Source organism: Geotrypetes seraphini, chromosome 17 (genome assembly GCF_902459505.1).
Source record: "Geotrypetes seraphini chromosome 17, aGeoSer1.1, whole genome shotgun sequence".
Classification (NCBI taxonomy): domain Eukaryota; kingdom Metazoa; phylum Chordata; class Amphibia; order Gymnophiona; family Dermophiidae; genus Geotrypetes; species Geotrypetes seraphini.
Window position 1 is genome coordinate 12,433,747 of NC_047100.1, and position 26,120 is coordinate 12,459,866.

The following is a 26,120-nucleotide window of genomic DNA, read 5'->3' on the forward strand; positions in this document are numbered from 1 at the left end:
GCAAAGCAGGGAGACGATGTTGAAGGACTGTAAAGAAATACTTGAGAAAAAAAAAAAAACAAAACATGTAAATTAAAAAAAAAAAAAAAAAATAGTGTGCATTATTTATGAAATGATCCTCGTATATTAAAGAAAAGGGTAGTACCTGAAAGTTAAATAACCTCATCTCACTGCAATTTGGTACCTCTTCAAAGAGCCAAAAACAAGATCTTCAGAATCATTAGGGGCAGTAGGGATGTGAGCTCCAGTCTAACCGTAACTTTGCTATCAACATATCATGGGGGAACGAGAAGAATAATTTATGAAACCACAGTGTTTTATCAATAAACATTTACTAGCACTTACCTGAATCCAATCATTTTTCTCTTCTTCTGTTCTGCAAAACAGAGAGAAAACAAAAATACCCTGTTAGCTTTTTAAGTTCATATACAATGAGATATTCAACACAGCTCCAACACACTTTTCCTGTGTATCAAAGACCCAATTATGCGCAGTCAGTCTTCTTATCAGTTTATTTGTATCAGTGCAGGCATATTACTATGTCCCCCACTGTACGTCGCTTAGAAATATTTATAAGCATTTGCATCAAATTTTAAATAAAACTTGAAACTTGAAGCAATAGCATTTTTATAAGATTTGAAGGGACTAAGGGCGATCATGTACTGACCCGATTCACTAACCTTGGTGTCGATCAACCTCAGATTTGATCCGATCCGATCCGCGAATGCAAATGTAGCCAGCAGCGATTCACTAAACATTTTCAGGCACACTGACTGGGCTGGCTGATCCAAAAACAAGCAACTGATGAGGACCAGTCGCTTGTGCAAAAACCCTGCTCTCTGCCGACTCTCCTGCTCTTGGCGCCCCAACTCCGTGCAGCCCTGCTTTAAACCCACAGGTTAAAACCACGGGTGAATATAAAAGTAAAAAAAAAAAAAAAATTTGCACCGAGAGCAAAAAAAAAAAAAGAAATCACATGCGCAGACCATCTACAGACAAAGAAGATGGTCTGCTCATGCGTCAGGATCCGTGAGGTTGGTGTGGGGTGCGCCTCTGATCGGCCTAATTTGCATGCGGACAGATCGGATAAGATCCGTGAGGTTAGTGAATCTAGGCCTTAGAAGCAGAATGCACTAAAGACAGTTTTCATTGTATTGTTTTTATTAATGTGCACGTTTTATCTTTGGAAACTGCCTAATTGTAGATGGTATATAAATTTTAAAATAAATAATAAAATAAGAGGGTCTGCAAGACGAAAAGTAAATTTTTATTTATATGTATGAAGTCTCTTCTATGCACATGTCTAAAAAACTCAATGCATCATTTTGAAATGCTTTATATGTATTTCTTTATACAAAGTGCAGTTCACCACATCTTGCCATACACTCTTTCATTTTAAATGTAATCAAAACAGAGTCTAGTACCTGGCTTGCAGCTCCAATGATCTTTTTTTCCCAACTATTAAAAATGTACGTGTTGCATTTGGCTTTGTAATCTCCTGGACCTGAAAAAATAAAAAGGCAAACAGATCAATAATTTGCTAGTTCTGTATATACATATAATTTACACTAGTGTTAACAAAAATATTCTCCACTGATTACTGGAACACAGGAAGGGGGTAAAACACGGACCTTATGAACCTCGCGGATATAAACCCGCACGTCCTTACAAATCTGAGGTCTGTGCATTGAAAACTTCGCCTTTTATCTTATTTCACCGCTTTCCCTGCAGCTCAGCTCAGGCCCCCGGCTCTGCCTTCCCTAATGGCTAAGGAGGGAGGAGGCGCACCATGGCTTTTGCTAATTAGCACGATCGTCCCTTCCTCCGCGCTGATTCCTAGAGCTCCCGCGATATGACACTGTATGGCAAATAGCTGGGGGGGGGGTTAAAAAAATGTGTGCAAAGGTCTGCACTGCATCTGACCTCACGGATCTGAACTGCACACCCTTAAAAATCTGAGGTCCGCAACACTTTTAGTCTCTGGCTCTGACAGACCTGTATGACATTTTAGTCGCTGACGGATCCTAATGCTTTTCCCTCCCTATGCTGAGACTAAAAGTGGCACAGACCTCAGGGCAAAAGTTTTGCCACTAGTCTCAGCATAGAGAGGGAAAAGCATTAGGATCCGTCAGAGCTAAATTGTCATAGAGGTCTTTCAGAGCCAGAAACTACAAGTGTCATGGACCTCAGATATTTAAGGATGTATGGTTTTAGATCCGCGAAATCCGTGAGGTCTGCGTTTTACCCCTTCCCCCGGAACACTTTTACAAAAGACTGAAATATCGTGAGGACTTTTTTCATCATCATCGTCAAGCCCCCAGCTGGGTAATAAGTTCATCTTCATCTTTCAATAATGTAAAAAACAGCTCCTATAGAGGATGTCTTAAGTCAGTGGTCTCAAATGCGTGGCCACATGCTGCCCACCAGGCACTATTTTGAGGCCCTCGGTATGTTTATCATAATCACAAAAGTAAAATAAAAGAGTTTATTGATCATACGTCTCTTTAGCTATAAATTAGAATATTATTATTAAGGCTTAGGGCTCCTTTTACTAAGGTACGCTAGAGTTTTTAGCACACGCACAAAATTACCGCGTGCTAAATTGCACGGTACGATTCTAGAATAACATCAGCTCAATGCTGGCGTTAAGGTCTAGCGCGTGCGGCAATATAACGTGCGCTATTCCGCGCATTAAGGCCCTAACGCACCTTTGTAAAAGGAGCCCTCAGACAAAAGGAAAGATTTATAAACTATAAAGAATTGGGGAGGAGCCTGAGACGCCTCAGCCAATCAGGGCCTTGGGCTTATGTTCTTATGCTCCTCCCCGTACATCACATGATGCACTGGGGCGGGGCCTAAGGCCCACATTCGCAGTGTGTCATTAGGGAAGCAGGAGGAGGCGAAGGAGCAGGAGGACTTTGTGTTTCCTCCTGCTCTGGAAGACGTCACTGGAGGCCTAAGGAGCAAGAGGGACTGACCACCCCTCCTGCTTCCAACTGTTAGGTACAGGAGGGGTGTTGGATCAGGACGGGTCGGGCCAGGCCCGACCAGGGGTGGCCCATGCAGGTCGGGGTGGTGCAGTGTGCCGGTCGGAGGTGCTGTGGTGTGTCAATCGGGGGGTGGGCCAGGCCAGGTGGGCCAGGCCAGGTGGGGGGGTGAGTCGCTTGCCGGTCAGGGGGTGCCTCAGTTGGTGGCGGAAGGGAGTTGGTATCCCTCTTGTCATATTCGCATAGGCAGGGAGGGCAGCATCAGGTGGAGACAGGAGAGAGTGGGCATCTCTCCTGCTTCCAAGTGTTAGGTACAGGGGGGGTGTCGGGTCAGGCCCGACCAGGGGTGGGCCAACCTGTCGGGGTGGTGCAGTGTGCCAGTCAGGGGTGGGCAAGGCCAGGGGGGCGGGGTGAATCGCATGCCGGTTAGGGGGTGACTCAATTGGTGGCAGGAGGGAGTTGGTATCCCTCCTGCCATATTCGCACAGGCAGGGAGGGCAGCGTCGGATGGTGGCAGGAGGGAGTGGGCATCCCTCCTGCTATTTGTGGGTCGTGGGGGGGGGATCGTTTGTCGGGAGGGGGCCGTCGGCCGTTTTTTTGACAGGCCTGCCTGTCTTTTATTATTATTTTTTTTGGGGGGGCAGATATTTTGCATGTGTAACACACGCAAAATATCTGCGCCATGTAAAAAAATGAATAAAAAAAGACAGGCAGGCCTGCCAAAAAGCCTGCAGACCTGAGGGTAACTCAGTTACCGACAGGTCTGCAGCAGTCGGTTTTGCCAATAGTAAAGCCCGACTCAAAATAGCCAAGCAATTGTTAGTGAATTAATCACTTGGCTAATTTGCATGGGACGACTGGGATGAGATCGCTACAGGCGTTAGTGAATCGGGTCAGAGGGAAATCTGTTCGTAAAGGGCTCGCAAACCGTTCGGTACACGATCGGTTTGCTTAGTGAATCTAGCCCTATGAGCATTACCCTAGAACAGGGCTGCCCAAGTCCGGTCCTTGAGATCTACTGGCAGGCCAGGTTTTCATTGTGGATATCCTGAAAACCTGGCCTGCCAGATCTCGAGGACCAGACTTGGGTAGCCCTGCCCTAGAAGCTATGCACTTTCAATAGGAATAAGAAGCTTTTATCCTGATGGAGCCAACAAAAAAAAAATATATATATGTATATATATATATATATATTTTTTTTTTTTTTAATAGTTTGTAGAATGGGCTCTGAGTGATAAATGACAAATATAAGCATTTGTGTATATGAACAGTGCCTAAAACCAGACAGTTTCTTATAAAACAACTCTCCAAATTAACATTTTAGTTATGGTAGTAAAGTTACTTCCAGACTGCCGCAATAATTATTTCTTAATATTGTTTTATATCCGCTGTTAAGCATTTCCCTATAATCAAATCTCTCGAGGCAGGAGACATGCAAGTGACAGCCTTAAGACAGCCACACGTAGTTCATGCCTCTCACAGATATGATTGGGAAAAAGCACAGCACAAAAAATGTTGACATATCTGATACTAACCTGAAGGCCTGCTATGTCAATCTTTTCTCGAACGCCAAACTTCTGGCCAATAAGCCTCAGTTTTGGGACACAATACAGCATCATAGAGTTAAACTGTAAAAGGACAAAAATAAATTAAGACGGAAACTAAATGCAAGAGGGGCCCATCTTAAGCCATTTCCCTAAAGTCTCTCACGAGTCTCTATATTTAGAATGTGATTCCTAACAAATTTATCTGTATGAGAGCATTTAAAAAATAGTCTCTCAACTTGTTAAGCCCTTTCTGTCACAAAAATTCAGGCCATTTACAACATTATTAAAATATGCACAGCTCAAAAGCCCCTGAACAAATATAATGGCATTCTTGAACTATCTCCAAAGCCACCTTCGGGCTACTCCCTTCTTAAAAAGTATCTTTCTACAGCAGAGCTTTCTTTTTTTATAATTCTTTATTGATTTTTAAACAAGAACAGTGTCATATAAATAAAAGAACAGTATATTATTGCATTCAGTCATAATACTAATATCTATATAGATAACAGAACTATCATTCAATAATTACATTATTTTGCATATAGTAATAACATAAGAACCAAGTAAATAATATAATATGAAACCAAGTAACCTAAAATATCATTATCGATATTTCCTTCCAACCCCCCAACCCCCCACCCTCCCTTTCTAACCTAATCTGGCATTTCTGAGTCGCACTATGTCCAAGCGGATTCAGTTTGAAGGTGATGACTATTAAGGCGATACATTGCATTGAAATGAGGGGAGTATTGTTCTATAGGGTTAGAAATTGGCTTTTGTTTCTTAAGAAATGTGAGGTAGTTAGGTCCTTGTCTGATGTTGAAGGAAGCTTTCTCTGCTTTTTTGCATCTCAATGAATCACATGAATTTATTGAGGTACTCAAGCAAGTGGGCTGACAATCTATCTACTGTACCTGGGGCAATGGAGGGGATTAAGTGACTTGCCCAGGGTCACATGGAGCAGTGTGGGGGTTTGAACCCACAACCTCAGGGTGCTAAGGCTTTAGCTTTAACCACTGCGCCACACGCTCCTAAACTAAACTAAGCCTTAAGTTTATATACTGCATCATCTCCACGGAAGTGGAGCTCGACACAGTTTACAAAGCTTAAAAATATAGGAAGAGAGAGGAGAAGGAGTTACAAAAGCATATAAAAAGAGGGGAAGTAAACAGGGGAAGAGATGTTGTATGTTGGAGAAAAGCCAGATTTTCAGTTGTTTTCAGAATAGTTGGAGGGAGCCCAGGTTCCGCAGCGGGATAGTGAGATCGTTCCAAAGGCCCGTGATTTTGGAGAGGAGGGATCTTCCCAGTTTACCTGCGTGGAGGATGCCGTGTGGAGAGGGGAAGGATAGTTTATGTCTGTGGGCTGATCTGGTGGTAGCAGGCGTCAGGGCGAGGAAGGATAGAGGGATTAGGGGCGGAAGGATGCCGTGAATGATCTTGAAAGCCAGGCAGGAGCGTTTGAAATGAATTCAAATCAGTGGCTCTCAACCCTGTCCTCAGGGAGTGCCCAGCTTGTCAAGTTTTCAGGATATCCATAATGAATTCCCATCAGAGGGAAAGATATTAAAAAAAAAAAAAAAGAGGCTGTGGACACAAATTTATCTCTGCATATTCATTGTGGCTGTGTGCCCCAACGCAACACTCTAAGCCAATGCTTCTCAACCTCTCCTAGAGGTACACCAAGCTAGTCAAGTCTTGAGGATTACCACAGTGATCATGCATGAGATAAATTAGGATAAAATGGAGACACATATGCAAATATATCTCATGCACGTTCACTGTGGTAATTCTACAAACCCAACTGGTTAGATTTGGTTGGTGCTCTAGGTAATATCCCAAAATCTTATGCACCCATGAAGTCCTAGTCTTAGTAAATTCCAAAGTGATTTCCTTTACTAATAGTACATTCAGAAAATTCCCCCCCCCCCCCAAAAGAAGATCACATTCAAGAATGTGCACCACAAGGTAATCTTCCGAATAACAAAAGCCTAGATTCACCAATGCCACGGATCGGATCCGATCTGATCCGTGGCCGGGGGACTGATTCACGAATCGCCCTCATGCAAATGAGGGCAATCGGAATCACACCCCCAACCGACTGCTCGGATCGCTGTATAGCGATCCCAACGCATGCGCAGACCATCCGTAAATGGTCTGCACATACTTAAATAGAAGCGACCTTTTTTTTTTTTTTTTTTACTTTACTTTTTTACTTTTTATTGCAAGCCAATAATTTCACCGTCACTTCACCCTCCATTTGGAATTCATTGCCTAATCATTTACGAATGGAATCTTCGACAAAGCAATTTAGAGCAACACTCAAAAACATTTTTATTTGAGGATGCTTTTGGATAAAACTGTCCTTCTTAGGACTAAATCAACTACAGTCCCTTTCCCTACCTATTGTTTTACCCCTAAGTGTACTTTATTCAAATATTGTAGTTCAGTCCCTCTTTTCCAATTGTGTGACATTAGTATATGTCTTCTACTGTAAATGTCTACTAATTTAATACTGTTTTGTATAATTATTTTAACCCTAATTTGTTTTTGTTTTTTTTAAGATATCTCTTTTATTATTGCTGTACACTGCCTAGAAAATTTGAATAAGCGGTATAAAAATTTTTTAATAATCTTGAAACTTGTTTTAACCCGCTTTAAACCCACGGGTTAAAACCACGGCCTGGCCTGGCAGGGCAGCGCTGTGTGGCATTTACTTGTAATTGAGTCGAGGGAGACAGAGAGCAGGAGAGCCGGGGAGGCAGAGAGAGAGTCGAGGGAAACAGAGAGCAGGAGAGCCGGGGAGGCAGAGAGAGAGTCGGGGAGGCAGCGAGCAGGAGAGCCGGGGATGCAGAGAGAGAGTCGGGGAGGCAGCGAGCAGGAGAGCCGGGGATGCAGAGAGAGAGTCGGGGAGGCAGCGAGCAGGAGAGCCGGGGATGCAGAGAGAGAGTCGGGGAGGCAGCGAGCAGGAGAGCCAGGGATGCAGAGAGAGAGTCGAGGGAAACAGAGAGCAGGAGAGCCGGGGAGGCAGAGAGAGAGTCGGGGAGGCAGCGAGCAGGAGAGCCGGGGATGCAGAGAGAGAGTCGGGGAGGCAGCGAGCAGGAGAGCCGGGGATGCAGAGAGAGAGAGTCGGGGAGGCAGCGAGCAGGAGAGACGGGGAGGCAGAGAGAGAGTCGGGGAGGCAGCGAGCAGGAGAGCCGGGGATGCAGAGAGAGAGTCGGGGAGGCAGCGAGCAGGAGAGCCGGGGATGCAGAGAGAGAGTCGGGGAGGCAGCGAGCAGGAGAGCCGGGGATGCAGAGAGAGAGTCGGGGAGGCAGCGAGCAGGAGAGCCGGGGATGCAGAGAGAGAGTCGGGGAGGCAGCGAGCAGGAGAGACGGGGAGGCAGAGAGAGAGTCGGGGAGGCAGCGAGCAGGAGAGCCGGGGATGCAGAGAGAGAGTCGGGGAGGCAGCGAGCAGGAGAGCCGGGGATGCAGAGAGAGAGTCGGGGAGGCAGCGAGCAGGAGAGCCGGGGATGCAGAGAGAGAGTCGAGGGAAACAGAGAGCAGGAGAGACGGGGAGGCAGAGAGAGAGTCGGGGAGGCAGCGAGCAGGAGAGCCGGGGATGCAGAGAGAGAGTCGGGGAGGCAGCGAGCAGGAGAGCCGGGGATGCAGAGAGAGAGTCGGGGAGGCAGTGAGCAGGAGAGCCGGGGATGCAGAGAGAGAGTCGGGGAGGCAGTGAGCAGGAGAGCCGGGGATGCAGAGAGAGAGTCGGGGAGGCAGTGAGCAGGAGAGCCGGGGATGCAGAGAGAGAGTCGGGGAGGCAGCGAGCAGGAGAGCCGGGGATGCAGAGAGAGAGTCGGGGAGGCAGCGAGCAGGAGAGCCGGGGATGCAGAGAGAGAGTTGGAGAGGCAGTGAGCAGGAGAGACGGGGAGGCAGAGAGAGAGTCAGGGAGGCAGAGAGCAGGAGATCTGGGCAGAGAGCAGAGAAGCAGGGCAGAGAGCAGGGCGGTAGAAGGCAGGGCATTTGGAAAGGACCCGAGTGACTGGACCTCAGCAGTTGCTTATTTTTGGATCGGTCAACCCAGTTGGTGTCCCTCATTTTTTTTTAGTGAATCGCTGCCTGCCTACATTTGAATGCCGTTCCCCCTCATTTGCATGCGCGGATTGGGACAGAGGTTAGTGAATCGGGTCGAAGGGAAATCGGGTCACTAAGTGGTTGGAATCTAGCCCAAAGACCCATCACATTCCAAGATTTATATACCAGCGGTAATACATTAAAAATACATTGCTGCTCAACTAGAAGCCAAACAAGCTTCTGTAGGATTGGAGTCGCATCATCCTAGGCCTTGCCACAACAGTGGTACAAAAAAAACTTACCAAAAATAGATACCTATCCTGAGCTGTACCATTTTTGGCAGAGAGTTTCTGAATATGGCCTTCTTTAATAAGTTCATTGGCAGGATTAACAATGTCCTCTTCACCTCCAAGTCGTTCATATACTTCCAATAGCTTATGCATCTTTTCCTGCGGACATTATCTCACAATCAGTGCATTTTATTCTCAAAGCCATACTATATTCAAGCCATGCTATATACAGCCATACTATATTCAAGTGTCAAAAACATAGCAAAGAATTGTGGTTAACATGCGGTAACGTAGTAAGAGGGGGGGGCGCAGTCTTCCTAAAGGCGTGATAGCACCCCTCCTCCTCCCTACCCGCCCACTCGCTCCCCTGGGCAGGCTATTCTTATGTAAAATATTTTTAATGTGTAGCATGCACAGCAAATTGGCTTTTTTATTGTTGGAAACCAGTGCATGTACCATAGAAAGTCTTTTTAATGTGCAACAAGTACACACTAGTGCTTACTGTACTTTAGTAAAAGAGATCCTTTGTGCAATGGCTAACTAAGCTCTCGCCTGCTGGAATATTAACCTGAATCTAATCTGATTTAGCCAACCACAAATAAAATTGTTATACAAAATTCCAGGTCATATCAATCATATTGAAAAGCTGGTGGATACAGTGAAGGTATTTGCTCAGACCTGAGAGTAGCCCTTGTGCTTAGAAGAGTTGGCATTTGTGCATGAAAACTGCTAGCCTGGCGAAATGCCATTTTTAGAAATCTATTTATGGAAACTCGGCCATATTGTCATTTGTTAAGTAGGAAACACATTTAGGATCAGGCCATCCCGAAGCTCACGAGATGTAACAACTGCAAAGACTCGTGTACCATATACAGAAGCGCAACAAAATGTGCTAGAATTATTTAAATGTACTTCTGCAGTTCAAGGGTATTGGAAAGAGGGTGTTAGGAGAGAATGACACGGGGACAAATGTTGCTACTTATGATTTTAAAGGGTTTAAGACTTGTGCAGATGAGGACGGAGCTTAGGCATTGGTGGAATGAGGCATTATGACATCACAATCCGAGCTCTAGAATGTTGCTACTTATGATTTTAAAGGGTTTAAGACTTGTGCAGATGAGGATGGAGCTTAGGCATTGGTGGAATGAGGCATTATGACATCACAATCCGAGCTCTAGAATGTTGCTACTTATGATTTTAAAGGGTTTAAGACTTGTGCAGATGAGGACGGAGCTTAGGCATTGGTGGAATGAGGCATTATGACATCACAATCAGAGCTCCAGAATGTTGCTACTTAGGATTTTAAAATGTTTGAGGCTTGTGCAGATGAGGACGGAGCTTAGGCATTGGTGGAATGAGGCATTATGACATCACAATCCGAGCTCTAGAATGTTGCTACTTGTGATTTTAAAGTGTTTGAGGCTTGTGCAGATGAGGACGGAGCTTGCAGGAATGGGCCAGGGACAGGAAAAGAACTTGCTGGGATGGGAGGGGGAAATATTTGTCCCCATGTCATTCTCTAGGTGTTAGCTACTATCCTGGCTATTACTGAGACCTCAATGCCAACCACTATCCCACTAGTAGAGTCTGGAGAAATTGTTCCTTGAATAAACGCCAGGAACACCCAAAACATAGTCCAGTGCTTATTATTAGCAGCCAAATGCACAACTGGCCATTTTTGAAAAAGAATTCCCCCCATCGCCACCCCTCCCTCGGAGAATTATTTTTTTTAATTTATTTAAGTCATTTATATTCCGCTTGATAAGAAGTGGATAACAGTAAAAATGTACAAGGAAGATATGGGAAATCTTTATCATGCAGATTTTAACCTGGACATTGAAGAATAAACATTTTGTCTGGGAAATTTAAGCCTCATTTTGTACCTTTTGGGGGGTCCAAAATAGATATCACAGTTAACCCATAAAGGAGGATCCATAATGAGGCAATGCAGCCTGAATAACATATGGGAGAGGGATTTGGGGGGGAGGGGTTGTTCTGTCAGTGGGATTTCACTTAGTATCCAAAATTTATCTGTATTATTTGCTTTAAAGTCCTGCTATAATTTTGCTTTATTTGTATATGATAATTACGTTTGCATTTTGTAAACCATTTACGTTTAAGTGGGTTTGAAATCTTTTAAATAAATACAGTGTGTACCTCGGAATCCAAACGCCCCAGAACTCGAACGACTTGGAATCCGAACTTTTTTTTGTAGTAAATTTTTGCCTCGGAATCCGAACTCTGCTTTGGAATATTTGTTAATATTTTACCTTAAAATCCATTGTATTTTACTGTTAAAATTTGAGTTTGTGGGACCCAGGAACGGATTAATCCAGTTTCTATTATTTTCAACGGGAAAAATTGTCTTGGAACTCGAACGGGGTTCTAGAACGGATTAAGTTCGGATTCCAAGGCATCACTGTATTAAAGAAAATCTTATCTCTCTACAGCTTCTGAAGTATGTAGAACAGCCTGCTATCAAATTATGTTTGAAATAAAAACAATTAATGCAGAGACCCTTTTAGCAAGCTGCCTTAAGGATTTACTCATAGAATAGAGTTTACTGAATGGTAGAGGCTAGCATGGATCTGGGCTAACATCTACCATCTGTTAAAACCTGCGTCAGCTGCTTAACAAGGGTATGGGCAGGAACCAGGGCTGTGGAGTCGGTAGATAAATGTTCCGACTCCGACTCCTCAGTTTTTTGTACTTCAGACTCCGACTCCGACTCCAGGTACCCGAAATTTCCTCCGACTCCGACTCCACAGCACTGGTTCATTTTCAGATCGTTAAAATTGAATGTCAAGTTGAGAGAAATGAGCATTTTCGACACCACCTTCTTTTTGCTTTTAATCAAGGTTCTAAGGCCGCAGAAGCTGCTCGCAACATTTGTGCTGTGTATACAGTGGGTGCTATAGCTGAAAGAATCGCTCGTGATTGGCATGCCAAGTTCAAAAATGGAGTCGGAAGATAAATGTTCCGACTCCGACTCCTCAGTTTTTTTGTACTTCAGACTCCGACTCCGACTCCAGGTACCCGAAATTTCCTCCGACTCCGACTCCTCGACTCCGACTCCGACTCCACAGCACTGGTTCATTTTCAGATCGTTAAAATGGAATGTCAAGTTGAGAGAAATGAGCATTTTCGACACCACCTTCTTTTTGCTTTTAATCAAGGTTCTAAGGCCGCAGAAGCTGCTCGCAACATTTGTGCTGTGTATATAGTGGGTGCTATAGCTGAAAGAATCGCTCGTGATTGGTAGGCCAAGTTCAAAAATGGAGTCGGTAGATAAATGTTCCGACTCCGACTCCTCAGTTTTTTTGTACTTCAGACTCCGACTCCGACTCCAGGTACCCGAAATTTCCTCCGACTCCGACTCCTCCACTCCGACTCCAACTCCACAGCACTGGTTAATTTTCAGATCGTTAAAATGGAATGTCAAGTTGAGAGAAATGAGCATTTTCGACACCACCTTCTTTTTGCTTTTAATCAAGGTTCTAAGGCCGCAGAAGCTGCTCGCAACATTTGTGCTGTGTATATAGTGGGTGCTATAGCTGAAAGAATCGCTCGTGATTGGTATGCCAAGTTCAAAAATGGAGTCGGTAGATAAATGTTCCGACTCCGACTCCTCAGTTTTTTTGTACTTCAGACTCCGACTCCGACTCCAGGTACCCGAAATTTCCTCCGACTCCGACTCCTCGACTCCGACTCCACAGCACTGGTTCATTTTCAGATCGTTAAAATGGAATGTCAAGTTGAGAGAAATGAGCATTTTCGACACCACCTTCTTTTTGCTTTTAATCAAGGTTCTAAGGCCGCAGAAGCTGCTCGCAACATTTGTGCTGTGTATATAGTGGGTGCTATAGCTGAAAGAATCGCTCGTGATTGGTAGGCCAAGTTCAAAAATGGAGTCGGTAGATAAATGTTCCGACTCCGACTCCAGGTACCCGAAATTTCCTCCGACTCCGACTCCACAGCCCTGGCAGGAACTGGGTATGACACGAGGGAGGGAGGGGCCAAAGGCTTTGCTCATCTTCTTCTCATTCATTTCCTTACATCCACTGTCTGCCTTCTCTGTCTCTTCCATATGCTCTGTTACTGTGCCTCTCCCTTCCATCTCTCCCTCCACCCCCCACTCCAATTGGTCTGCCACCCATCTTCTTCCCTCCGCTCCCCCCATAGTCTTGAATCTCTCTCTTCCCCAGTTCCCTTCAGCGTCTGTTCCTCCTCACCCCACCTTCCCCAGTTCCTTTCAGCGTCTGTTCCTCCCCACCCCACCTTCCCCAGTTCCCTTCAGCGTCTGTTCCTCCCCACCCCACCTTCCCCAGTTCCCTTCAGCGTCTGTTCCTCTGCACCCCACCTTCCCCAGTTCCCTTCAGCGCCTGTTCCTCCCCACCCCACCTTCCCCAGTTCCCTTCAGCATTTGTTCCTCCTCACTCCACCTTCCCCGTCTGTTCCTCCCCACCCCACCTTCCCCAGTTCCCATATTTTATTCTATTCAAATTTATGGAATCCTCCTTGATCTTATTTGAGGGAGAAGCCAGGAAAATTTTTTTGTTTTATTCGAATTAAGTTTCAGTCTGAAATCTTTCATCCATATTTCTACAGCTTCTAAAATAGTGAGTATGAATTGTCAAGTATCCTTTGAAAAAGCTACAATTGGAATTACTATTGTAATGTCGTCTGCATAACTGTAGAGCTTAACTCCAAGGGAGGAAAGCTTAAATTCACCAGGGAAGGCCCCTAGGTAACACCCGAGGGTCTTCAGAGGACTGAGGTCATAGGGGGAGAAATCAGTCTGACCTTGGGGAGAGGATATAAGAAGGAGTAGAGCTATTTTAATCCCAGAGTTAGGGGAGAGGGGCTTTGATAGGATTGGAATGGGTAGGAGATTGCCCCGCACGCTAAACCCACGCTACAAGGCTAGAACTAACGCCAGCTCAGTAAAAGGAGACCTAAGTCTTTGTACTTATTGTACACACGTTTCTTTTGGCACTTAACACATGCTAGGTGCTAAAATTACTTCACTTTAGTAAAGGGGGCCTCAAAAATGATTTCTATCAAACAAACAAATAATACAACACAGAAGTGAGTGGATTCTTAATAAGAGGTGACAAGTGCTCTGATAAGCTGGTTATTTTTTTGCCTGCACTAAGAGGAAATGAGGTGTCTGTCTCACTGTGCACAAAAGGAAACATGAAAAGCAGCCACAGTATTTTTTTTTAATGCAAGAGACATGACGGCTATTTCCTGTCAAGAATATACTGAGACACCCAAACCACATAGCAGCTCATGTGCTAAATTAATTTCTTGCATTTTAATGTTTCATAATAAAATAGTTAATGTTAATAAATACTACACAATACTCTAAAACAGCTTTATTAAACTCTAGCTTGTGGGATGCTCCTGCCTTTCAACAGATTATCTGACTGGAAATGATGTTGTTCTTCTTGCACTCTGAAAGGGGAAGTGGTGATGCCAAAAACCATAAATCCAACTAAGCAGGTTGGTTGGAGGAAAGTACATAATTTCTACTTACCATCTTGCGGATGGCTGCATTTGAATGGTTTGCTGCGGTGGAAATAAGCTCCAGTGATTCTGTAATAGGGATTGTACAAGTTATGAATGGAAGTCAGTAGGCACCAGCCAGGCATTTTTCACAGTTCTGATCTAGGAATGGTGTGGACACGAGACAGATGCTACTTACTCTCTTTAGGGTCATCTTGTTTTTAAATATTTATTTGGGGCAATAAGAGTGCATGTAATGCTTTGGTCCTCATGTTTGTAATGCCATTATATATGGTTTTAAGAATCATGCAAGAACAAAAACATTTACGCTTCCCCCCCCCCCTCAATATTCGTGAGTTCGGCACTTGCAACTTCGATCATTTTGCGGTTTTTTCCCCCTCCCAGACTTACTTTTTAAAAACTCTACAACTTACTTAGGGCTAACTCTGAACCACTTCCACCTCCCTCCAGTCTCCTGGACCCCCCTCTAACAACTTACTTTTTAACGTCTGGTGGTCTAGCGGTGAAGTAGGGCAGGAGCGATCTTTGTACGCTCCTGCCGTGTGTAGAGCCGCAAACAAAAATGGCTGGCATGAGTTCCCGCTATAGTCATGGCAGCCATTTTTATTTGTGGCTCTGCATAGGGCAGGAGCGTACAAAGATCGCTCCTGCCTTTCTTCACAGCCAGGCGTTAAAAAGTAAGTTATGGAGGGGTCCGGGAGGGAGCCAGGGTGGGCCAGAGTTGGCCCTAAGTAGGTTATGGAGAGGTCCGGGAGGCGGAAGGGAGCCGGAGGTGGCTCAGAGTCAGCCCTATAAGTTATTTGCAAATTTTTGTTATTCGTGGGCCGGCTTTGCTCCCAACCCCCTACAAATATTGAGGGGGGAAGTGTATTTGCATGTTTAAACCAGTGAAAAATTTATCACCAAAGAATAGCAGACAGCCTAACATCATCATCTCCAAAATAAAACCTATTTTACCATATCATAGTCTGCTCTTGAGAAAGACATGGGGGAAACCACTGCTTGCCCTATATTGGTAGCATGGAATATTGCTACTCCTTAGGTTTTGGCCAGGTACTAGTGACCTGGATTGGCCACTGTGAGAACGGGCTACTGGACTTGATGGACCCAGTAAGGCTATTATTATGTTCTTATGCGTTATTTAAAAACTTGATTTTCAAAGAACCTCAGTGCATTTCTAAAATGCTGATTCCCTATAGTTCCGCACGCGCACTCAGGTCATCTTCTCAAAACTTATTAGTTATTCCATCTTTAAAAATTATAGGCACCCGTAGATTAGACATGTTTTCGGTCGTGGGCCCCCAATGGTGGAATTCATTGCCCCAATATATAAAAAATGAAAAAGACATTCCCTCTTTTAAGAAATCTTTGAAAACATTTCTTTTTAAAAAGATTTTTAATACATAAAAATTTTGTTCTTTTTTAATATAAATTTTTTTGTTTCAAGAATTTTACTACCTCCTCAATGTTTTACCCTTAAATGTGTTTCTTATTATAAGATATGTAACTTTAACCTCCCTTTCCTCCCAATTGTTGTCTGTCTTGTCTAATATTTAATGTTTATATATTTATTGTATGTTTTTATCTTAATTAATTGTATTTTAATGTACATCGCTTTGTATAAAGATATAGCGATTTATCAAATATTTAATAAACCTTGAAACCTTGAAAACCTTGTTATCAGTATGTCTATATGTATCCCAGCTGTATGGTGAATACAGTTTAAAATTTTGATTATTATCCCTAAGACTTTTAAAAATGGAAAAGCACCAATGAAAATCTATGAGCTTCCCAGAGCCCTAAGGTCCATGGTTGCTAAAAATTCCATCTATGTGGCAGGCCCACCTTACATTGGCTCGGAAATGTCCTCTTGCCTTGCGATCATTAGCATGAAATGTTGCTGCTATTTGAGTTTCTCCTAGGTACTTGTAACCTGGATTGGCCACTGTGAGAAACAGTTTGACCCAGAATGGTTATTCTTATGCTCTTATTTGTTTAGGTTTGTACCTGCAGGGTCATGCAGGTTACACTGGGGCCCAGTGGTTGAATACCCTGCCAACCAGTATGTGAATGGAAATGGCAATGGCTAATTTTAGGAAACCAGCTTTAATTTTTTTCAGCAAGTGAATTCTCTTTATTAGCAGGGTATAGTTTTTGCTCTAAAGTGGTGGCTAAGGGTGGCTACGTAGAGAGGTATTTTGTGGTATGCTGGTCTGTTTTTGCAGGTTTTATGCTCTTTTGCATCTCTATGGTAGCCTGCTCAGAATGGTTGATGGTGCGCACAATGTTTTAAATTAATAAATAAAAAACCACAAATAAATAATAACATAGTGGCAGATAAGGACCAGCATGGTTCATCTAGACTGCCTAGTATGGGGGCTAGAGTTATACCTGCCATACTACGCAGAATGTGTAACTTACCGCCTCTATGATTTGTTTGCATTTGTACTTGCTGGTTCATGCAAAACTAACTAATCTAAATAGTCCTCTGCACTATTTTTTTTAATAGTGTGAAAGTCATTTCTTTTGATTTGATTCCATCTTCTTGCTGCATCGAGATAGTCTTCTTTAAAGGGGCAAACACTCACAGCGCTGTTTGTTTTGTTTTTAATAGGAAAAAAACGAGGTATTGATGTGTCTGTATAAAACCCTGGTGAGACCTCATTTAGAATATTGTGTACAATTCTGGAGGCCGCACCTTCAAAAAGATATAAAAAGGATGGAGACGGTCCAGAGGAAGGCTACTAAAATGGTGCGTGGCCTTTGTGATAAGACGTATGGGGCCAGACTTAAAGATCTCAATCTGTATACTGTGGAGGAAAGGCCGGAGAGGGGAGATATGATAAGAGATGTTTACCTATGTGATGTAATGAGCTGAGTCTCTTTCATTTGAAAGGAAGCTCTGAAATGAGAGGGCATAGGATGAAGTTAAGAGGTGATTGGCTCAGGAGTAATCTAAGGAAATACTTTTTTTACAGAAAGGGTGGTAGATGCATGGAACAGTCTCCCAGAAGAGGTGGTGGAGTCAGACTGTGTCTGAATTCAAGAAAGTGGGGGTAGGCACGTGGGATCTCTTAAAGAGAGGAAGAGATAATGGTTACTGTGGATGGGCAGACTGGATGGGCCATTTGGCCTTTAACTGCCATCATGTTTCTGTGTTTCTATGACCATAAAGCTCTATGGCCTCACAATGCAGGTGTAAAGAGCCATGGTGGGCATAATCAAAAGATACATAACTCACTGTGGTTTTTTCTTAATGGGTCCAAAATTGTGACACGCTCTTCCTGGGTATGTGCTGTTGTAGCTTTTTCCAGCGATTCAAAAGGCAGCTTAAGACTCATTTGTTTGCTGAGGCCTTCTCTTAAGGATTTGAAGTGATATGAGATGTTAAACTTATGATGGCTATATTTGAGAAATATCTGTACTTTTTGTACGTAATATATTTGTTGTGTGTTTTAAATTACTACTGGGGGCATTTTCAAAACTGCAAAATGTCCAAAAACCCGAATAAATCAGCACTGGGATGTTTCTCTCGCTAAAACATCCAAGTGCTGATTTTCAAAAAAAAAAAAAAAAAGATAAGATGTTTTGCAGGACACGCTTTTCCCCTCCAGAATGTCTAACTAATAAAGGAGCATGTTTTGGGGCAGTTTAGACTCGGATGTCTTATGGCTATAAATCAAACCTTTTGCAAGACATCCTGGACAGAACTTGGATGTTTTAGGCCAGACCTGTTTTAGAAGCGTCTTAAGTGCCAAAAAGGCATCCAAACTGACCAGATGACCACTGGAGGGATTAAGTAATGACCCCCCCCTCCATGCTCCATCAGTGGTAATAGACTCCTTCCAACCCCCCAAACATCCAAATTAAACAGTACATTTAGTATAAGGAAACCAAGTAGAGCATCACACAGGTGTCAAGTAGCCAGGTGGGTGGGTTACTGAACATAGAGAGGAGGAGTCGGGCCTATAAGTCATTCTAACCACTACATTTATGGTGGAAAACCATGAGCTCTCCAAACCCCACCAAAACCCTACTATACTGCCATATAGGTGCCACCTGCAGCAATAAGGTGGGTGTAGTACATTTTCAGGGAGTTTTGGAGGGTTCAGCATAAATTATAAGGGGGTTACGGTGAGATGCCATCCTCTGAGTACAGTTCACAGCAGGGCCCTCTAAGGTGCCCCACTGCTCTGTTGGCATGTCTATGTGGTCAATCCGTTACAACGCTGCCCTCACCAACATCTAAATGGTGCCAATTTGGACATTTCCAATCCAATCCTTACATTTATATACCGAATCATCCCCAGAAACTGGGGCTCGATTCGGTTTATATTATTGTTATAAAGCAAGGAACAACAGGACAGAAAAGGAGTCCATGTTTATTGGCACTCATAATACTAATTAGGTGCTCATCTAAGACATTTCTGACTTGAACGGTTTTGTGGCTGAAAATGGGTTATGAAGTTAGATGTCCTGACGGTTTAGACATTCTGGCGGCCAAGACATCCAATTAGACAATTTTAAAAAAGCATACACATCCAGTGTGGGGAGGGGGGAGGGTTTTGCATTGGAATTTCATTCGGGGAATATATGGAGGGTTTCCTGTAGTTATGTACTTTTTCTGATTATTTGGTGGGGAGGTGGGGGGAAATAGTTATACATGAATGTCTATAAGTTTAATGTGCATTTTGTGTAAACTTATGTATATTGAAATTGTTTGTTTGCACTATGGTAGTTTGGAAATTTAATAAAGATTTACAAAAAAAATAAATAAAAATAAAAAAATTGAATGTCCAGTTCAAAAATGGCAATTTTTTGGTCCTCAACTTTGGACTTTTGCCGGAAACGTCCAAATCGGACATAAATGTTCTGTTCGAAAATGACCCTCTATGTATGTTTTAAATTGTAAGCGGGTAATAAATTTGTAAAATAAATAAATAAAATATTACTCAGGCGTAACGGAGTATCAAAAAGCCACTTAAGCCCCTGCCCTGATTGGCACAGGGAATGGGAAAACCTCACCACCTTCTTGTGGTACAGAGAAGGAGGGTGACAGGTCTATCTATGTATCTTTTCCAACAAGACAACATGTATTTCATCCCATTCACTGCTGGTCTAGCAGCATTTGGGACATAAGTCATTCTATGCTCTCTTCTTGTGTATTAACATTTATTAAGAAGTCTCCCACTTACAATACAGTAAAGACAGTATTATTTCAGCTCTCTAAGATTAGAAAGGAAACTAACTTACTTTCTGAATCCTTCCTGTCTGGGGAATCTTCAGGAAGTTTCTTTAAATAATCTTTTAGAAGAAGCTCATAGCGAGGAATCCTTTGTACTGGTTCAAGCATATGATGCTGTAATGTCAGGTTTCCACACACATCATCCTTCTGCAGGCACAAAAAACCACCAAAACATTGCAGTTACTTAAAAAACCCCCAAAAAAAACCTCCCAACAAATCACATTTTGTCATTAGTACTGCGTTGCATTGTAATAACAGAAGTGGGGGTCTGTATCATTGTCAAAACAAATGTGAAGAAAATCAGAAAACAATTTGTGAAATAAAATATACCATAAGATTCTTTACTTTATTTTCAAACGATGCCCTTGCTTCATGTGTTTTTTGCTCACTCGTCAGATGTAATGATATAGTCAGGGCTTATGGCTAAAAGGAGCTAGCTACTGGTCTCATAGTGCCACCTGCTGGTTACTGGAGGCATAAAGAATGCTTTCCCTCCTAGCCTGCACTCAGCACCAGGGACCATCAATGCTCCCATTTCATCTCTGTATAGAAAAGTGGACACAGCTTAGTACATTTAGCCTGTATAGGTAAATTTCACTCTTACAGCGAGCCTTCTCAAGAGTAGCCCCAAAAGGGCTAACTTCAGACTAACTTGAGACTCTCTCTACTTCAGGAAGCAAGTGAAAGCCTGCTCATTGTGTTTATGTTTATATTTGGTCTTTTTATTACTATTATGCTGTTCACATAAAAGTGTAAAGTGATGCATGTCGGTAATCTCATGCACGAATACAGGATGTCCGGGGCGGTACTTGGAGAGACCTCCAAGGAAAGGGACTTTGGAGTTCTGATTGACAAGTCGATGAAGCCGTCCGTGCAATGCGCGATGGTGGCAAAAAGGGAAAACAGAATGCTAGGAATAATAAAGAAGGGGATCACGAACAGATCAGAGAAGGTTATCATGCCGCTGTACCGGGCCATGGTGCGCCCTCACCTGGAGTACTGCGTCCAGCACCGGTGGCCGTACATGAAGAAGGACACGGTACTACTCAAAAGGGTCCAGAGAAGAGTGACTAAGATGGTTAAGGGGCTGGAGGAGCTGCCGTACAGCGAAAGATTAGAGAAACTGGGCCTCTTCTCCCTCGAACAGAGGAGACTGAGAGGGGACATGATCGAAACATTCAAGGTACTGAAGGGGATAGACTTAGTAGATAAGGACAGGTTGTTCACCCTCTCCAAGGTAGGGAGAACGAGAGGCCACTCTCTAAAGTTGAAAGGGGATAGATTCCATACAAACGTAAGGAAGTTCTTCTTCACCCAGAGAGTGGTAGAAAACTGGAACGCTCTTCCGGAGGCTGTTATAGGGGAAAACAACCTCCAGGGATTTAAAGACAAAGTTAGACAAGTTCGTGCTGAACAAGAACGTGTGCTGGTGGGGCTAGTCTCAGTTAGGGTGCTGGTCTTTGACCAGAGGGCCGCCGCATGAGCAGACTGCAGGGCATGATGGACCACTGGTCTGACCCAGCAGCGGCAATTCTTATGTTCTTATGTTTTATGTTGAATTGAACATGTTGTATACTGCCTTGGGTGAATTGTTTCATAAAAGTGGTTAATAAATCCCAATAAATAAAATATATTAATTTCTTTGACTGGGTGACCAGAGAATTGAATAGAGGGAGTGCGCTAGATGTGGGGTATTTAGATTTTAGCAAAGCCTTTGATAGTGTTCCACACAGATGTCTAATAAATAAGCTGAGTGCCCTCGGGATGGGTCCCAAAGTGATGGGCTGGGTCAAGAACTTGTTGAGTGGAAGGTGACAGATGGTAGTGATCACTGGAGATTGCGCTGAGGAAAGGGATGTTACCAGTGGTGTGCCTCAAGGTTCTGTTCTTAGGCCGTAGGTTTCTTATCAGCTGATCACGGCAGAAGGAATCCCCATAAGCTCAGCTAATGGGGACTCTACCTGCCAGGACACCCCTTCCCCAACATCCCTCTTACATCCCTCTGATATCCCGAACCTCCCCAATCCCTGCACCGCTCCCCCCCCCACTTCCCCCCACCATTCCTGGGCCTCTCTCCCACATCCCCGGACACCCCCCCCGTACCTTTGGAAGAGCAAACGGCAGGAGGGAAGCTCACTTCCTCCTGCCAACAGGGCCGCATGCTGTATTGCATATTAAAATATTTACATTTTCTTTGATCTTATCCTATTTTTTAAAAATTTAGGTTGTAAAAGCCTTCAGTCTCTGCAACTGTCATCATTAAAACTTCAGGGATGCTCATTCATTTTCTGTGCACATCCCCTAAAACAAAACTACAGCATGCAATGGAACATAAGAGCCATACTGGGTCAGACCAATGCTTCCATTAGTGACCGGTCCAGGTCCCAAGTACCTGGCAGAAACCCAAACGGCAGTATCAGAGATCTTTCCCTTAAATATACCCACAGAAAGGAGCTACTCTACTATAGAGAAGTATCACCTGCTCACATTCACTATCCAGCATTCAGTGCCAAATCCTATCAAAATCAACAAACTACTCCCTGCTGCTTTCAGCTATTAGGTTTTTCTAGACAGAAACACTTCACCCTCACTCCTCTTCAGAAATCAATGAAGAGGGAAAATTCTTTAAACCTCCAGGGCAGTCAGTCAAGAACCAATGCTACAGCTAGCTAATGCAATTGAAAAAAAAATCAGGTATAATGACTATTTATTTAATTTTTTTAATTCTTTATTGACTTTCTAAACTTCAAAAGTGCAATACACAAATATATATCATATAATAACTTAATAAAAGCGCATTCAACTTACAAATATGCATAACCAACCATTTTCTCCCCCCACCCAATGATTATTCAATAAAACACAGAAACATAGGGCTCCTTTTACAAAGGTGCGCTAACGTTTTTAGCGTGCGCCAGCCGAAAAATTACCGCCTGCTTAAAAGGAGGCGGTAGCGGCTAGTGCACGCTATTCCGCGCGTTAAGGCCCTAACGCACTTTTGTAAAAGGAGCCTATAGACTATCACAATAACCTTACCCTATTCAGATTAAAAATATCCTCCCACCCCCGGTGGACATACTCAAAAGTCAAATTAAGACAGAAATAGCCCCCCCCCCCTTTCCTGGATGTGTACGAAAATAAACCAAAACTGACTCATAATCAAATATGACTATTAAAAAAAATTTTAAGAAAACATTAAAATCAGATTTACTCAAATTATATTGTTTCTATCACTATAGGCTCTCTCATACCCCTAACATTACATTAGGGACTTCTATTCTGCCTATACCTTGCAGTTCAAGGCGGATTACAAAAGAGCTAACTGGACATTTCCAGTGAAGTTAAACAGTTTTTGTTTTTGTTTTTTTTTTTTGGTTACAAGGGAGGAGAGGTACCTGGATTAATTCTGGAAGAACTTGCAAATTGGATATTAAATTGGCTGTACGTTACTGTGTGATATAACAAATAGATTACAGTTAAGAGTACAAATAAGATTCCGTTACATTTCAGGGTTGGTGTTTTGGGGAGGAAGAGATTATTTAAGTGGAGGTTTTGGGGGAGAATTTATCTAGGAGGAGGGGGAAGGGTTGGGTTAAGATATCTGGATAAATTTTTTGAAAAGTAGGGTTTTGATTTCTTTTCGAAAAGTTTTGAAGTCGCCCGTTGCCGTCAACAGGTTGGAGATGGAGTGGTTAAGTTTTGCAGTTACTAGACTATTGCTAAGTTTTATATATCTGTTATTGTGATATACTTCTTAATTTCAATAAAAATTTTGAGCCTAAAAATATCAGCTATTATTATTTGAATTTTTAAAATTTCTAAATTTATTTTTGGCCTAGCAGTTTCCTCCTCCTCATTCGAGCTTCGATTGAAACTGGCCTTTCTTATGCTGAGGAGGGCCATTTTCAATATGACTTCTAAATCCGAATTCAGACGTCTTGCAGAGGACGCACAAAATTTCAGGACCAAACATGCCCATTTTCAAAACTGCAAAATGCCTATCTTGTTTTTTTGAAAATGGATGTAGCCATGCTCTGTGTGTCTATCTTTTTGAATCATTAAAAATAACAAAAAAAAAACAAAACGTCCAAATGAAAAACACACAAAAACTAGTTTTGCCAAGGCGTTTTTTCAGGCTGACGCCATTACAGGGCAGAAGTTCCCGTGGTCTTCATGGAGCACAAGTCCTAGTGAGGATGACTGCATAGTGACACGGGTCAAAATCAAGCTCTCTGCCAATTGGTCACTGGATGTTAAATGTGGTTGGAACATGTTCAGTTATAGTCATTTTTCTTGATCTCCTGACGAAGCCACGGGCGAAACGGGCCCCGTTAAGATCACGATTGTGAAGTTTCATTGCTGTTCAAAGCTAAGTTACACACTTATAATGTTTACAGAATATTTGCAATATTTATTGTTTTAACATGACAAGATTTTGCATTACGGTTGGCTTGTGGTGATTGACCGGTGATTGATAAATTAATCCCCGGAATGGATCAGCTTAGGCTGCCCTATAGTGAGTTGGGGAATGAATTTCTGAGGTCTCACCACAAATGAGTTTTATGTTTTGAATGAAAGCTGAGCCTTACCACTCTTTTCAGTATTGATTAATGAATTATTTATTATTTTTAGTAATATTTTATTTCACCCCACATTTTTTGTTGTTTATCATTTTTGATTTTTCAGTAGGGTTTTTTTGCCTTTCTTGATTTTGTGTTTGACATATGCTAATTTTGTCATTAGTACTGGGCCATTAAAACAGACACCCACTTTCTGTCCCCCTGACATGCCACAACTGTGAAAATTGATATATATATATATATATATATATATATATATATATATATTTTTTTTTTTTTTTAGCGTGTGGTAGCATATGCACATTCCAGAATTACTATGGGACCCTTCAGTGCACCCTGCACTACCAGACAAAGAAGATAGTCCCTGCTCAAAAGAGCTTACAATCTAAACAGACAAGACAGACAAACAGGATATCATGGATACAGTTAAGGGGAACGGTTAATCTGCTGGCTGGTTTGGAGGGCAGAGGGGAGTACAGGACAATCAAGCCATTGTGACATCACTGATTAGGTTGGCTCTTATTGGTGGAATGAGGCATTATGACATCACAATCTCAGCTCTGCTTCCCAAAGACTGAAACTCTTCACACTATTACTATTAATTATTTCCATAGCGCTACCAGATGTACGCAGCGCCGTACAGAGTAACATATAAGACAGTCCCTGCTTAAAAGAGCTTACAATCTAAACAGACAAGATAGACAAACAGGATGCCATGGATACAGTTAAGGAGAACGGTAAATCTGCTGGCTTGGTTGGTGGGCAGTGGGGAGTAGGGTTATGAATTGAAGGCTATATCAAAAAGGTGGATTTTCAGTCTGCTTTTAAACAAGGTATGGGAAAAGGCTTGGAGGACAAACTCGGATAATTTATTCCAGGCCTAGGGGGCAGCTAGATGAAAGGAATGAAGTCTGGAATTGGTAGTGGAGGAGAAGGGTACAGCGAAGAGCAATTGATCTGAGGAACGGAGTTCTCTGGGTGGTGTATAAGGAGAGAAAAGAGAGGAGAGATATTGAGGGCAGCAGAATGAACTGTATGCGAAGGTGGATAGGAACCCAGTGAAGTGATTTAAAGAGAGGAGAGACATGAGTGTAGCGAGGTTGGTAGTAAGCCATTTTTTGGTAAGCATTAGCACTTTCCAAAGCTTGTACACTTTTCCCTCGGGATTCATAAGAACATAAGCAATGCCTCTGCCGGGTCTGACCTGAGGTCCATCGTGCCCAGCAGTCCACTCACCCGGCGGCCCAACAGGTCCAGGACCTGTGCAGTAATCCTCTATCCCCTTTTCCAGCAGAAAATTGTCCAATCCTTTCTTGAACCCCAGTACCGTACTCTGCTCTATTACGTCCTCTAGAAGCGCATTCCAGGTGTCCACCACACGTTGGGTAAAGAAGAACTTCCTAGCATTCGTTTTGAATCTGTCCCCTTTCAACTTTTCCGAATGCCCTCTTGTTCTTTTATTTTTTGAAAGTTTGAAGAATCTGTCCCTCTCTACTCTCTCTATGCCCTTCATGATCTTGTAGGTCTCTATCATATCCCCTCTAAGTCTCCTCTTCTCCAGGGAAAAGAGACCCAGTTTCTCCAATCTCTCAGCGTATGAAAGGTTTTCCATCCCTTTTATCAGACGTGTCGCTCTCCTCTGAACCCTCTCAAGTATCACCATATCCTTCTTAAGGTACGGCAACCATATTGGATGCAGTACTTCAGATGCGGACGCACCATCGCCCGATACAACGGCAGGATAACTTCTTTCGTTCTGGTTGTAATACCCTTCTTGATTATACCTAGCATTCTATTCACTCTCTTAGCGGCCGCTGCGCAGGGGTTAGGTGCAGAGCCGGACCGCAAAGTGTGAAAAATCGTGAATTATTTCTTGGCTGGCTGTGACCCA

The 26,120-nt window shown here is 43.1% G+C and overlaps 1 protein-coding gene across 1 annotated transcript in view; it reads right to left on the reverse strand.

The window, feature by feature from the left end:
- Positions 1-26,120, reverse strand: part of FGD3 (FYVE, RhoGEF and PH domain containing 3) — a 221,874-nt gene that overhangs the window by 43,798 nt on the left and 151,956 nt on the right. Inside the window, exons 8-13 of the mRNA XM_033926275.1 lie at positions 19,658-19,796; positions 14,415-14,473; positions 8,888-9,034; positions 4,523-4,615; positions 1,425-1,504; positions 346-376 (exon numbers count right to left, since the gene is read on the reverse strand). Coding sequence (XP_033782166.1) covers positions 346-376; positions 1,425-1,504; positions 4,523-4,615; positions 8,888-9,034; positions 14,415-14,473; positions 19,658-19,796 — 549 coding nt within the window. The remainder of the gene's footprint in view (positions 1-345; positions 377-1,424; positions 1,505-4,522; positions 4,616-8,887; positions 9,035-14,414; positions 14,474-19,657; positions 19,797-26,120) is intronic.